Source organism: Orycteropus afer, unplaced genomic scaffold (genome assembly GCF_000298275.1).
Source record: "Orycteropus afer afer isolate SDZICR_OR568_19922 unplaced genomic scaffold, OryAfe1.0 scaffold00131, whole genome shotgun sequence".
NCBI classification, from domain to species: Eukaryota; Metazoa; Chordata; class Mammalia; order Tubulidentata; family Orycteropodidae; genus Orycteropus; species Orycteropus afer.
The window spans coordinates 5096956-5113398 of record NW_006921718.1 but is presented as its reverse complement, the minus strand read 5'-3'; the positions used below and the strand labels follow the sequence as shown (position 1 = coordinate 5113398).

Sequence of the window (16443 nt, the reverse complement as noted above, 5' to 3'; positions counted from 1 at the left end):
TGGTAGATCCCACCATGGAGTTGATTGCCAGTCTCATCATGGGGAATAACTACCACCAGCTGCCCAGCCACTCAACTAGGCCCAGCCAAGTTGACACACAATCTTAACTACCACACTGGGCAATCTACTTCCGCAGAGATACCACCTTGGAAACCCAAGGAGGGGTCACTATGAGTCAGAATCAACTTGATGGCAGTGAGTTTGGGTTTTTTTTTTTTTTTTGGTCTATTCTTATTTTAAAGGAAATGCTTCTAATATTTTGTCATTAAGTATAAAATATATTGTAATTTTTGATAGATTACCTTTATTAGATTAGGAAAAACTTCCCTATTCCTTGTTCAAGGGTTTGGTATTTCTTTTGTACTGAACTGGTGGTGTAGTTTCTTGAATTATTATTCTTTTTTTTTTTTTTTTTTTTAACAACCATTGAAGTGATCAGATAGTGTTTCTCATTTTATCTCTTGTCCTAGAGAAATTTTCTAATGTTAAACTGTGCTTGTAATTCCAGGAATAAAACAATTTGCCTATGACACATTCTTTCATGTTTTTTGCAGTTCCTTGGTGATTTTTTGTGTGTGTATGTGTGTGTAAGACTAAGCACTCTTGTATTTTCATTATTATTTATTTTTTAAAAAAAATACTCCTCCTCTCTCCCACCCTGTGACCACTCCCTCCCTGTGCCCTTCTCATCCATGCATTCCTGTCTGTCCAGCTTTCCCTCTATGTGAGTGCTACACTTCTGGTGCCTCATGGCTGATTGATCCAAGGGGTGCATCTCTGGTGCCTCATGGCTGATTGATCCAAGGGGTGCATCTCCCTAGAGTAGTAGATGGGTGCATCAACCTAGAGTATGTGTTCTGTATGTAAGTCTTTTTTTCTGTTGGGCTAAGAGCCAATCTATGTAAGTGACTCTGTTTCTAGGCCCAGAAGATAATCTGGGGCCACAGTCTCGGGGGTTCCACCAGTCTCTCTCCGACCAGAAATTCTGGTCATTTTTGTATTTTTGAATTTTGTTCCACATTTTTCCTCCCACTCAATCCAGAATCTCCAGAGCTGATCACTTTTCAAGTGGTTGGCATTGGTAGCCAGGCACCATCTAGTTCTTCTGGTCTAGGGACATGGAGGCTGAGGTCCCTCATGGTCCATCTTATTTTTGGATTACTCGTTTTCAGATGGCTTTGGTCTTCTTCACTCTTCTTTGCTCCAGGTGAGAGGAGACCAACAGTTGCATCTTAGATGGCCACTCAAAAGCTTTTAAAACCCTAGTTGCTACTCACCAATTAGGTTGTAGAACAAAATTTTTATGAACTATGTATGCCAGTTGAGCATGATGTCCCCTGAGACTGTGGTCCCGAGCCCCCAGGTCTGTTGATTCTCTTTCACAAGATGTTTGATTGTCTCTGAGAAGTTACTCCAACCATCTTCTGTTGCTCCTGTGGTGTATGTGACTAATTTTGTAGCACACGGGCATATGTCAGATTATCTTCAGCCAAATCTATCCTTGGTCCAGGGTGTATTCCTGTTTGCCTACCCCCACTTGCTCTTCTCACATTATTATTATTATTTTTTAATGTAGCATTTATTATGATTTGAGTGAAAGTTTACAGAATAAATTGGTTTTCCATTCAACAATTCATACACATTTTGTTTTGTGAGATGATTGTGATTCCTTCTTTCCTATCCCTTTTTGCCTTCTGAGCTTTATACTTGAGTAAATGTTTTTGATCGCTGCTGGTTGATTGTTCTTACGAGTGTAATCTCCCTGGAGTTATTTATCTTATATTCTTGGCTATCATTTGGCTGAAAATTGAACATGGGAGTGAGTTCAGTTCCATGCTGGAAGAGTATCTAAGGGCCATAGTCTTAGGGATTCCAGCAGTCTCTATCAGACCAACAAGCCTGGTCTTTTTATGATTTTGAGTTCTGTTCCACATCTTTCTCCCATTCTATCCAGTACTTCCTATTGTGATCCTTCTCAGAGCAGTCAGCAGTGGTAGCCAAATACCACCTACTTGTTCTGGTCACAGAGTCATGGAGGCTAGAGTTCTGTGAGTTTAAAGGTCCTTAGTCTTTTAAACTAATTATTTCCTTGCATCTTTGCTTTTCTTAACTTTTCTTTGCTCCAGATGGGGAGAGACTGATAGTTGCATCTTAGATGGTCACTCACAATCATTGGCTATTTTATTTGTATTTTTACATCTATGTTCATGTATGAGATTGGCCTATAATTTTCATTTCTTGTAATGTGGTGTAGTAAACTATATGGTGTAGCTTTTCTAGCCATAGTCTTTGTAAACTCCATGTTGGAATTTGGCATGAGCAACTGAGTAGCTCCTGATTGTTAAAGTTACCCACCTGATGTATTTCTGTTTGGAGCAGCATGAAGTAATTTCCTGGGAAGTTCACTCTCTGTCAGGTGTGTAGAATTCTGATGTTGGGATTGGTTGTTTGGGGCCACTCTCCCAAGCTCAAAAGGCTGCTGGCTGAGAAAGACATACTGCTGAGAGAAACATGCTGCTGAGAGACATGAGAGAGACACACTGCTGAGAGAGATGCAAGAGACATGCACTGCTGAGAGAGAGGTGTATTACTGACCAAGACTGTCAGCTGAGAGACAGCCAGCTGAGAGAGACTGAGCACATTCCTGAACTCAAATTGTAGCCTGTTGCTTCCCTAATAAATCCTATAATCTGTGAGTTCTGTGTGGCCACTGTAGCGAATTATCAAACCCAGCAGAGAGGTGATGGGTGCTACAGGGGGAGCAGTTGGGGTCAAGGTTGGTAAGAGGGCAGGAGGGTGGCAGCATGTCTGGCCTCATAAGAACAGGCCTTGGGCAATGGTGATTCTGACTTCCTCTTGTGGAGATAGAGGAGGTCAGAAGATGCCACCTTCTTGCTGCTTTTGCACATAGTATCTTTATTGGTTGTGGTATCGGTTACACTAAACCAACCAAACCAAACCCACTGCCATGGAGTTGGATCCAACTCATAGCACCCCCCCCCCTTGGATTTCTAAGGCGGTGTCACTATAGAAGTAGATTGCCCAACCTTCCTTCTGAGGAGTGGCTGGTGGGTTTGAACCGGCAGCCTCTGGTTAGCAGTCACATGCCTTAGGCACTACACCACCAGAGCTCCCTCAGTTATACTAGCTTCGTAAAATGAACTGATGGTTGTTCCCTCTCTTTTAATTCTTAGAAGAGTTTGAATAAGTCTGATTCTTTGGCAATTTGGTAGACACTATAAAACTGTCTGGTCTGTGTGTGCATGAGGGAGAAACAGAGGCAAACAGAGAAAGAGAAGTGTGTGTGTGAAAGCTGGACAGTGAATAAGGAAGACCAAAGAACAGTTGATGCCTTTGAGTTGTGGAGTTGGTAAAGACTACTGAAAATACCATGGACTGCCAGAAGAAGTGCAGCCAGAATGTTCCTTAGAAGTGAGAATGGCCAGACTTTGTCTCACCTACCCTGTTGACATAGTGCCTAAGGCATTTGACTGCTAACCAGAAGGCTGGCAGTTCAAACCCACCAGGTGCTCCTCAGAAGGAAGACTGGGAGATCTACTTCCATAGAGATACCACCTCAGAAACCCAAAGAGAGGTCACTATGAGTCGGAACCAGCTCAACGGCAGTGAGTTTGGGTTGTTTGTTTTTTTTTTTTTGATTCTGTTAATGTTGTGGGAAGGGACAATTCCCCAGAGAAGGATATCATGCTTGGTAAAGTAGAGGGTCAGCAAAAAGAGGAAGACCCTCAACGAGGTGGATTGACACAGTGGCTACAAGGGTAGGCTCAAGTATAGCAGGATGGTTAGGATGGCACAGGACTGGGCAGTGTTTCTTTCTGTTGTATCTAGGGTTGCTATGAGTCTGAGCCGACTCGACAACACTTAATAACAACTACAGTTGTAGATTGCTTCCTTTTATTTCTACGTATTCTTCCATTGTATAAATATATTACGGTATTTAAGCATTTGATTTTCAATAGGCATTGGGCAGCTTCCAGTTTTTTGACTACTATGATTGGGTGAATATACATATACACTTGGGGGTATATACTTAGGATTGAAAATGTTGGACCATAGAGCATGCTTATCTCAGCTCTAGGATATACTGCCAAGCACATTTCCAAAGCAGTTGCTCCAATTTACCCTCCCATTAGTCATACATGAGGGTTCCATTTGTTCCACGTCCTCACCGACACTTGGTATTTTTCAATTTGGTAGACATATTGTTGGAAGTGTATTTTTAAAAAAGACTGTGGTTTTGTTTGGTTTTCAGTTTTTAGTGGAAATTTCTTATTTAGTTGACTTGTGATCAGAGATTCCTGGGGTCTTTAGGAGTTGGAACTGACCTGATGACAACATATTTGGGTTTTTTTGGTGATTAGAGAAAATAGTCTGCATGGTTAAGATTGTTTATCTTTGAGGCTTTTTTTGTAGCCTTGTGTGCATGTACAGTTTTTGCAAATGTTCCATATGTGCTAGGGAAAAATAATTATCTCCAGATATTCAAAGTCTGATTGTATATATATGTTGGTTGGGTTTGAAATTGTTAACTTTGGTGTGTAAATCACCTGTTTCCCTTAGAAGTGAGGATGGTGAGATTTCATTTTGTTTACTTTGGAAACGTTATCGAGAGAGATTAATCCCCAGAAAAAGACATCATGATTGGTAGAGAGTCAGCCAAAATGAGGGAAACTTCAATGAAATGGATTGTCACAATAGCCACAACAATGAGCTCAAACATACCAACAATTAAAAATATGGCACAGGTCTGGGCAACATTTCATTCTTTTACACATTTCCCCTGTGAGTCACAGCCAGCTTGATAGCAACTAACAAGAACGGCAATCTATCAAATTACTTAGAATGTTATGTTAAAAATCTTCCACTAATTTTTGTGTTTTTGAATTTTGTTCCACATTCTAATAGTGGTTTTGTTAGTTTCTCTTTGTATTTCTGTCAGTTTGTGCTTTTTATATTTCTGAAGCTCATGTTTTAAGTTACATACAAGTCCAAAATTGTTCTATCTTCCTCATGGATTGAATCTTTTAGCATAATTTTGTGTCTCTCTTTAGGTGTAATGTTTGCCTTTAAGATTATGTCTGATATTAATCTAGTTCATTTATTTTGGTTACTATTTTCCTTTTATATATCCATTGGATTAAAACTATCTTTAGCTCATGACAAACTCTGATCATTGGTCCATGCCTGCCCTATTTCTATTGTTTATTTAGTCATTGTAAGTAATATAATAATCATCCATGAAACTACCTCCTAAAATCAAAGATAGGACCTAGATTGTTGTTGTTGTTGTTGTTATGTGCTGTTGAATCAGACCCGACTCAAAGCTACCCCTCCTTGGGTTGCCGAGGCAGTATCACTATGGAAGTAGATTGCCCAACCTTCCTTCCGAGGAGTGGCTGGTGGATTTGAACTGCCAGCCTTCTGGTTAGCAGTCAAGTGCCTTAGGCACTATGCTACCAGAGCTCCTAGGACCTAGATAGTAAGCCACAACAAATCATTTGGCTCCCCTGCATTTCCTGAACTGAGGGTAACTATCATCCTGAATCTATAATCTAATCTATATTGTTCATTCCTTGCTTTCCTTTTTATATAGTTTTATTATATATATTCTTAAAAACAATATTTAGTTTTGATTGTTTTTTTTGTTGTTGTTTTGTTTTTAGAAAAGAGAACATACTACACATAATTTTAGGAGCTTATTTTTCCACTAGATCCCTAGGTGGCACAAATGGTTTGCACTCAGCTACTAATCTACAGGTTGGTGGTTTGAACTCATTCAGTGGTGCCACAGAAAAAAGGCCTGGTGATCTTCTTGAGTAAAGATTACAGACAAGAAAACCCTATGGAGTAGCTCTACTCTGGGGTTGCCATGCACTGGTCCACTCATTGACAATGAGTTTGGTTTTTGGTTTTATTTTTCCATTTAATATAAATTTGTTCAAATCCTTCCACATTTTGCATGTTATTGTAGTTTATTCATTTTGATTTTTGTGTTATATTCACCACTGTTTCTTGATGAGTGTTTAGATTGTTTCATGATGAAAGTACTCCTGTGTCTATTCTTCTGCATATCTCCTTTTGCATATATGCAGAAGACTGGAATTTCTGGGTCCTAGATGGTATGTGAACATTCAGTATGAAGAAAGAATGCCAACGTGCTTTCCCAACTGGTTTTATCAGTTTATGTTCACATCAGATCTATGCATTGACATCCTCTCCATTTGGTATTATTGTTGTTGTTTTTGTGATATGCTGTCTAGCCAGAAAAAAAATTGCAAATCAAATATATATAAAATAGTGCTCTTTGTGATCTTTATTTGTATTACCCAGATAATTTGTGAATATTGAACATCTTTTCATGTATTTATTGGCTAAATGTTTTTTTTCTTATTTGGATGCCTATTTATATACTTTGAGTATATTTTTATTGCATTTCCTGTGCTTTTCTTAATGAATTGTTATAAATATTTATGTATCCTTAATATTAATCTTTGTCAGTGTGTGCATTCCAAAATATCTATTCCTGGTTTTTAATTTGTCTTTTTGTATAAAGGTGTCTTTTGATTAATAGCAATTTTTCATTTTAAATTTCAATTTTAGTCAAATTAAGTAGTAATTTATTTTACAGTGAGTGTTTTTGTGTCTTAGTTAAGAAAATATTCCCTCCCTATTCCAAGGACTAGAAGATATTAATCTAGAATTTTTTTTACTGAGTTAAAAATACTTAAGTGCTTATACCATCTGGGAACTCTGGAGCGTAGTGCCTATGGCATTTGACTGCTAACCAGAAAGCTGGAGGTTCAAATCCACCAGCCACTCCTCAGAAAGAAGGTTGGGTAATCTACTTCCATAATGATACTGCCTCAGAAATCCAAGGAGAGGTCGCTATGAGTCAGATCCGATTCCACAGCAGTGGGTTTGGTTTGGTTTTTGGTTTTTTCTTTTTTTTTTTTTGTAATTATGATCATAGAGTTTCAATTTTGTATTTTTCCATAGAGATAGCCACATTCCCCCCCACACACACACTTAGTTCTTTAATTTCCCACTGGTCTAATGTGCCACCTCTTGTCATGGAATTTTTCATGTATGTGTGGGTCTGTTTCTGGGATCTGTTCTATTCTGCCAGTCACATGCCAATACCTATGTGAATACCTGGGGCAACACCACCCTGCCTTTAATTGTTGTAACTTTATAATAGGCCCTTATATCTGGTGGGGTAAGTTTTTTCTCCCTGAGCTTTCTATTCAGGAGTACCTTGTCTGTTCTAGGCTCTTTACTCTTCCATATAATGTTTAGATTGATCTCATTAAAATCCATGAAAATTCCTGTTAGATCTTTAAATTGAAATTGCATTGAATCTGTATATTAATCTAGAAAGAACTAACATCTTTATGATACTAAATCTTTCTAGCCATGAACATGAGATATTTCTCCAAGTATTTATATTATTTTAAATCATCTTTTAATGAAGTTTGTAATATTCTTCATAGAATTTTCATATATCTTTTATTAAATTTATTCCTTATGTTTTTGACATCTCTGAGATCATTTTAAATGGATTGCTTGCTTTAATTATGTTGTTTAGTTTTGTTTTATTTTTCATTTTGGTGCTAATTCATAGAAATGAAACTGACTTTTATATAATAATCTTATATCCATCCAACTTGCTAAACTCTCCAATTATTCTCATAATTTGTAGATTATTTTCTATTTTTGATATAGATAATCATTTCCTTTCCAATGATGAGGTGACATTTGAACAAGGATGTGAAATGGCCAAGGAAGTGACTATATGGATATCCAGGAAGGAATATACCAAGCAGAGGGGATAACAAATACAAAGGCAGGATTGTGACTGATGTGTTAAAGGCACTATCAGGAAGCCAGAGTGTCTGCGGTGCTGTGTGTTAGCAGGAGAATGGTAGAAGATGAGGTCAGAAGTGGTGGATCTGATCAGGTAGGGCCTTGTAATCATGTAGGCCCCACTATAAGGATTTAGGTTTTCTCTTTGATTTGAGCATTTGTTGGAAGACCTGAGCAAAGGAGTAACATGATCTGATTCAAGTTTTTAAAGGATCATTCTGGCTCCTGTGTTGTACATAGCTTAATTGTCAAGGGCAAAAGCAAGGAGACATGATAGGAAGTTATTGCAGTAATTCAGAAGAAATGATGATGATAGCTTAGACTAGGGTGATAATGAGAAGTGACAATGTATGAACTGTTGAGTGACATTCCAATATGCTCTGTAAACTTTCACACAAATCACAATTAAAACAAACAATATTTACTAACAGACTGAGTATTGCTTGGGAGAGAAAAAGAAGAGTCAATGATGATTCCAAGATTTTTGGTTTGAACTGCTAGAAGAATGGAGTGTCCATTAATAGAAAATACTGTTGAAGAATTTGGTCATCATTTCACATAATGTCATCTTTATAAGGACTTTGAAGGAAATTAATTTGGCTCTTAATATTGGAAATAGTTACACTTCTCTTGAGAATTTGCTTTGGTTATATTTAATGGGGACTGGGAGTTATGTGAATAATTGCATTGGGTGTTACAATGTATAGCCACATTTGTGTCCCTTATAGCAAGTGTATAGATATCAAAAGTATATGTGTTTATTGACCTCGTCACATTTACTTTTATCTTTTTTTCTCACTTCGAATGTATTCCGTTATATTTTGAGTATCTTTATATACCTTTTAACATCTTTTTTAAAACAAAGCATGGATTTGAATAAACAAAAATACTTTGCATTATATGCCACCAGAAATGAATTGTCAGGGTTAGTATTAATTTTTAAAAACTAAATTAAGAGTTGGAACATTATCTTACACCATATGTATGTACATACAAACACACACACATATATATGTGTATATATATATATATATATGTGTGTGTGTGTGTGTATATATATATATGTATGTATATGTATGTATGTGGAGAAAGAGAGATAGGGGAAGGGGAAGGGGAAAGAAAGCCTGCTAAGGTCCTGCAACTCCAATCAATAATCTTCATTGAATGTCCACTATGTACTAGGGGCTTGCTGTTCTAGGTACTTGATATACCAGATAATAAAAAAAAATAAGTCAACAATAAAGGAGCATACTTTTTAGTTGGGTGATTCAGGTAAAAAAACAGCACATATAATAGATTAGTAAGTTATCTAGTATGTTCAAAAATTATACTTGGGGTGGGAAAAGAAAAAGTAAAGCATTGTAAGGGAGATTAGAGATGAAGGTAGTATGCATGGGATCAAATGGGAAGGTTGCAGCATTAAATACAGTGATCTAGATGGGACACATTGGGAACGTGACATTGGAAGTGACTTGAAGGTGGTGAGGGCATGGGTATTGGCTTTCTGAGAGAAGAGCATTCCAACAGAGGGAACAGCAAGTGCAATGGTCCTGAGGTGGAAGCATGCTTGGAATATTTTAGGAACAGCTAGGAACCAGTGTGGAGTTGAAGGAATGAAGGGAAGAATGGTAGGAAATGAGGTCATAGAAGTAATAGGATTAGACACAGTTCAGATAGGATCTCATGTACTGTTGTTAGAACTTGGGATTTTTGTCTGAGTGAAAAGCTATCATTGCAGAGTTTCCATCAAGAGAGACATATTTTGACTTCCATTTTTAAAGGATCATTCTGACTACTCTTAAATTTCGAAAGAGTTGACGATTATTTCTACAATTTTAGGTATATTACAGCTAATACTGACACAGAAGAACAGAGTTTTCCAGTCCCTAAGGCATTTAACACACATGTACAGGAATTAAATTTAGGAGCCCTTCTTCAGAAGGCAGATCATTTACGTGTGACTGAGCCTGGCAAAATGGAGAGTTTTGAACTACTTTGTGACCATAAAGAAAAGGTAAGAGATATGTGACAGTATATTTGTATCGTTTTAATTTTTTATTTAATTCAATATCACATTCACATTATGACCATAACAGTTTCACAGTTTACACAAGCTAAACGATGAATGTATAATTTTGCTATTTAATGACTAAAATTTTAAAAAAGTAAATGTAAGAGTTTATTAGGCTTTAAAGTCACAAAACTGAGAACCAGAGGTAGGAGTATACAGATTTACTTTTATTTAATTTTCTATTAATTTTATACTAAGTTGGATTCTACTCATAGCGACCCCTCCTTGGGTTTCTGAGGCAGTATCTGTACAGAAGTAGATTGCCCTATCTTCCTTCTGAGGAGTGGCTGGTGGGTTTGAACCGTCAGCCTTCTGGTTAGTGGTCAAGTGCCTTAGGCACTACACTACCAGACCTCCTTATTAATTTGATATAGCCAATAAATATTTTATAACAGAGAAGAATGGGTCATTATGCGAGGCACATAATATTGTTTCTCTGAGCGGATAAAAAGTACATTTTAACTTTTCTGTCTTATAGTTACCAGTACAACAGCTATCAATATGTAAAGCTATTTCTAGCACTAGTCATTATTCAGTGTTTAATGTTGGACCTGAAGTGGAAAAACTAATCCCTCCTACCACCACTATATTATTATATTAGTAATTTAAATTTTAAAAATGTGACTATTATTTTGAGTATATGTGATCCAACTTACAAATATTATTTGAAATGTTCATTGAAGTATCATAGTAGTAGTAGATAACTTAGGAAGGAAAATAAGAAGAGGCAACTACAGCCCAGGGAGTACAATGGCATTGTAGCATCTATCAAGTCTCTCATCTATACAGGTAGCTCTGGTAGCATAGTGCCTAAGGCACTTGACTGCTAACCAGAAAGCTGGCGGTTCAAACCCACCGGCCACTCCTCAGAAGGAAGGGCAATCTACTTCCATAGTGATACTGCCTCTGAAACCCAAGGAGGGATCACTATAAGTCATGTCTGACTTGATGGCAAATAACCACAACAACATACAGGTAGAGATAGTATCTGGATATTAGTTTCAAGATCCAAATATAACACTGTATTAGGTCATATTTCTTAGCCACAAATATTTTGGTTTAATATGCTACATTTTTATACATGCTTATGCATAGATTCAAGGCACTCTGGTGGTACAATCATTAAAGCATTCAGCTGCTAACCAAAATTCAGCAGTTCAAACCCACCAGCTGCAGAAAGATGAGGCAGTCTTTCCACAAATCTTCTGTAAAGATTTACAGCCTTGGAAACCCTATGGTGCAGTTCTACTCTGTCCTATAGAGTCTCTAAGAATTGAAATCTACTGGATGGCAGTGGGTATGATTTTTTGTTTTGTTTTGTTTTGTTTTTCATTGTGATTTGGGTGAAAATTTACAGAGCAAATTCACTTTCCATAGAGCAGTTCACATATACTTTGTCTCATGACATTGACTACAATTTACCACAATGCAACAGCTCCCCTCCCACTTCCTCCCGATAGTTACCTCTTCCCTGCATCCATCCCTTCAAGCACCCATGCACCCTGAACTGTCTCCCTGTGCATCAACATTAGCCACAAGAAAGAAAAAAAAATTGCAACCAGGAACAGAGAAAAGAAAAAAAGCTGAAAACTAGAACCTGCGAGGGTGAGAATAAAGAATAATAGTAGAAAGGACAAAAGTAATAATAATAATAGTAATTTAAAAACAAATACAAACAAACTAAAAAACAGAAAAAAGAAAAAAAGATGGGGCAGGGTTGGGAAGGTCACCTAGGCTCTGTCCGAGCACACAGATTGGGATGGGATTCCTTCCAGCCCAAAAGGTGGGTGAGAGTGAGGGATGGCCGCACTTCCATTTTCCAGTCGTCTGTATCCGGAATGTCCTTGAGGTTCCTGGCAAGTGGAGCCTGTTCTTAAGCCCCTGGAATCTGGGAGAACACTGTCACTTTAAATATCCAAAGTAGTCAAACAGCTTTCAAACATTCAAAATGGCTGCACCCAGACAAGCAAAAGTCCACAGCTCAGCCCACCTTCCTCTTTGCTGCTTCCCTTTTATTCCCCAGCCACCAGAGCAGTTCTCCATGCATTCCCTGGCTAGCAGAACTGAGTTTTAGGTTAATTCTTAGGTCCTACCACCACACAGCAGTATCCAAGCTGTCTGTGTCATTAGGATCGCTGCCAGACCACAGCTCTGTATCTCTTTTTTGGTGTTTTCATGAAAATTCTTCTGCTAGTTGGAGTTTAGTCCACTTCTATATCCTTCCCTTCAAGACTCGGGTCTAGGATTATCTTCTGTTTCTGTGTTCCCCTTTTCTTTGTTGAAAAGGGTCTATGCAGTCTTTCTGCCTATTCTACCATCTTACTGGAACTCTGCAGTTTTGTTTTTATGTGAAGATTTGATCATCTATAAATACCGATTTACTTGTCTGACATTTAAAAAAAAAACTTTTAATGTGATTTGAATGAAGGTTTAGAGAGCACATCAGTTTTTCATTCAATAATTAATATACATTTTGTTTCATGATATTGATTACAATTCACACAATATAACATCACTCATCCCACTTCCTCTCTATGTTTCCTGTTTTGGTCCTCCTTTTTTCCTAACCCTCCTGCCTTCTGAAGTTTGTCCTTGGGCAAATGCTGCCCTTTTGACCTTGATTGGCTGATTGTCCTAAGGAGTATGTACCTTCTTAGAGTTACTATTCACCATGAAGACCTATTGTTTGGTTGAACATTGAGCCACAAAGGTGAGTTCAATTCCAGGCCTGAACAATGACCAAGGGCAATAGTCTCAGGGGTTCCACCATACCTGTCTTGTTTTTAAGAGTTCCAATGGAATACATTTACATTGTGTTCAAGTTAGTGAATTAATCAACATGCAATTCTTTCTTTTCTTTTCAGTTTAAAGATGAAATAGAGTTTATTTGGCGGTTAGCTCGTGCTTACGGGGACATGTATGAGTTATCTACAAATATACAAGAAAAGAAACATTATGCTAATATCGGTAAGTATTTTTTAAAAATTGATTTTTCTCAGGTGGCAATTATGAATTGCAATAAACCACTAATGAATTTGAATTAAATTGCCTTAAAACTAGTATGTTTAATTGATTAAATATACTTTTATGCAACAACAACAAAAAATACACAAAATTTAGGGCAGCAAAATAATTTTAGAACTAAAGTGTGGTTCTTTAAAAAAACTGAACATTTTAGAATGTTGTTATCAGGTGTTGTCAAGTACGTTCTTACTCATAGTGACCCCATATGACAATAGAACTGCCCATAGGGTTTGTAGGCTGTAATATTTATGGTGAGAATAACAAATTGAACTATGCTGGGAATGGCAAATGTTAACTATGCCAAGAATGACAAATTGCAAAGAATTGATGTTGCATTCATCTCAAAAAGAATATTTCAAGATCTATTATGAAGTACAATGCTGTCAGTGATAGGACAACGTCCATACACCTACAAGGAAGACCAATTAGTACTACTAACTGGTACTATCTATGCACCAACTACTAAACAACAACAACACTAAAGCCAACGATGAGGAAATTGAAGATTTTAACCAACTTCTACAGTCTGAAATTGACCAAACATGCAATCAAGATGTATTGATAATTAGAAGAACTAGAAGTTACCTGGCTATCATTGTCAACCACTTGGAGGGGGATCTATGTAGAAGATCCTGGATAGAGTAGGAGAACAATGTGGACCAAAACTAAAAAGCATTAAAAAAAAGGGGGGGTGGAGACTAGGTTTACTGGTCTGGTAGATCATGATGCAGCCACTGAGACTATGGCTTCTAGCTGCCCTTCTGGTCTGGAATTGAACCCACTCCTGTGGCTTCCAGCCAAACAAAAGACAGGCATATGAGCTGAATATTTACATTAGATAGATACACTCCTTGGAGAGATCAATCATGGGAGAATAGAAGAGCTGTGTATGCACAGGAAGACAGCTTGAGGGGCAGGAGTGCATGGGAGGGAAGGACACAGGGAAGAGGTAGCTATGGAGAGGAAGTGGGAGTAGAGCTGTTGCATTGTGGGAGATTACAGTCAATGTTGTAAGACAAAGTGTATGTGAATTGCAGTCTGGAAGATGAATTTGCTCTGTAAACTTTCACCCAAATCACAATAAAATTTAAAAAAAAAAAAGATTTATAGCCTTGGAAACCCTATAGGCTATTCTACTCTGTCCCCCCCCCCAAAAAAAAAAAATATATTGATAAATATTAGTGATTAAAATGCAAAAGTTGGAAACAAAGAAGAAGCATCAGTGGTTGGAAATTAAGGCCTTGTGGAAAGAAATGATGCCAAAGACTGCATGATAGAATTCTGCATGGCAATTCACTTACTCATTGGAAATACCTTTTTCAACAATATGAACAGTGACTATACACATGGACCTCACCAGATAGAATACACAGGAGTCAAATTGACTACATCTGAGGAAAGAGGTGATAGAGAAGCTCAATATCATGTGTCAAAACAAGGCCAGGAACTGACTGTGGAAGAGGCCATCATGAATTGCTAATATGCAATTTCAAATTGAAGCTGAAGAAAATTAAAACAAGTCCACAAGACCCAAAATATGACCTTGATTACATTCCACCTGAATTTAGATACCATCTGAAGAATAGATTTGATGCATTACACATTAGTGACCAAAGACCAGATGAGTTGTGGGATGACATCAAGAACATCATACATGTAGAAAGCAAAAGGTCATTAGAAAGACAGGAAAGAAAGAAAAGATATAAATGGATTTCAGAAGAGATTCAGAAACTTGCTATTGAATGAAGAGTAGCTAAAGCCAATGGAAGAAATGATTAAATAAAAGAGCTAAACAGATTTCAAAGGACGACTCAAGAAAAAAGAGTAAAGTATTACAATGAAATGTGCAAAGACATGGAGTTAGAAAGAAAAAGATAGAGCATACTCAGCATTTCTCAAGGTTAACGAATTGAAGGAAAATTCAAACCTCAAGTTGCAATTCTGAAGGATTCTATGAACAAAATATTGAAAAATGCAGGAAGCATAAAAAGAAGATGGAAGGAATACAGAGAGTCACTTATCAAAAAGAATTGGTTGATGTTCAACTATTTCAAGAGGTAGCATATGATCAGGAACCACTGGTACTGGAGGAAGAAGTCCAAGTTGAACTGATAGAATAGGCAGACAACCAAAGCTTGAGGAATTGATGGAATACCCATTGTGATGTTTCAACAAATGGATGCAAATGGATCACTCATTTATGGCAAGAAATTTGGAAGATAGCTACTTGGCCAACTGACTGGAAGAGATCCTTTTTTTTTTTTTTTTGCCCATTCCAAAGAAAGATGACCCAATAGAATATGGAAATTATCAAACAATATCATCATATCACATGCAACTAAAATTTTACTGAAGATAATTCAAAAATGGTTGCAGCAGTACATCAACAGGGAATTGCCAGAAATGCAAGCTGGATTTAGAGTAGGATGTGGAATGAGGAATATCACTGCTGATGTCAGATGAATCTTGCCTGAAAGCAAGGAATATCACAAAGACTTTTACCTGTCTTTTATTGACTATGCAAAGGCATCTGTCTATGTGGATTGTAAATTATAGATAACATTGTAAAGAATGGGAATTCCAGAACACTTAAGTGTGCTTTTGAGGAACCTGTACACAGACCAAAAGACTGTTGTTCAAATAGAACCAGGGAATACTGCATGGTTTAAAATTAAGAAGGGTGAGCATACTTATGCTGAGCAAATAATCCAAGAAGCTGGACTATATGAAGAACACAGCATCAGGACTGGAGGAAGACTCTTTAATAACCTGTGATATGCAGATGACACAACCTTGCTTGCTGAAAGTGAAGAAGACTTGAACCAATTACTGATGAACATCAAAGAGTACAGTCTTCAGTGTGGATTACACCTCAACATAATGAAAACAAATATCCTCATAACTGGACCAATAAGTGTACAAATGGAGAAATGATTGAAATTGTCAGGGATTTAATTTTACTTGCATCCACAGTCAACACCCATTGAAACAGCAGTTAAGAAATCAGATGTCATATTGCATGGGGCAAATCTGCTGCAAAAGACTTCTTTAAAGTGTTAAGAAGGAAAGTTGTCACTTTGAAGACTAAGGTACATCTCACTCAAGCCATGATTTTTTCAGTCACCTCATGTGCATGTGAAAGCTGGACAATGAATAAGACCTAAGAAGAGTTGTTGCCTTTGAATTGTGGTGTTGGTGAAGAATACTGAAAATACTGTGGACTGCCAGAACAAACAAATCTGTCCTGGGAGAAGTGCAGCTGGAATGCTTCTTAGAAGCGAGAGTGGCCAGACTTCATCGCGCCTACTTTGGTCATGTTGTCAGAAGGGACTACTCCTTGGGGAAAGATGAAAAAGTATATAGGGTCAGTGAAAAAGAGGAAGACCCTCAGAGATGGATTGACACAGTGGTTGCAACAGTCACCTAAGCATAGCAAGGGTTGTGAGGATAATGCAGGACCAGGT

General features: G+C 37.5%; 1 protein-coding gene across 1 annotated transcript in view; it reads left to right on the top strand.

Annotated features, from left to right (window-relative positions):
* RMDN2 (regulator of microtubule dynamics 2) overlaps positions 1 to 16443 on the top strand; it is a 60567-nt gene that overhangs the window by 10292 nt on the left and 33832 nt on the right. The window contains exons 3-4 of the mRNA XM_042781545.1: positions 9724 to 9898; positions 12820 to 12922. Of these exons, the coding sequence (XP_042637479.1) occupies positions 9724 to 9898; positions 12820 to 12922 (278 nt within the window). The remainder of the gene's footprint in view (positions 1 to 9723; positions 9899 to 12819; positions 12923 to 16443) is intronic.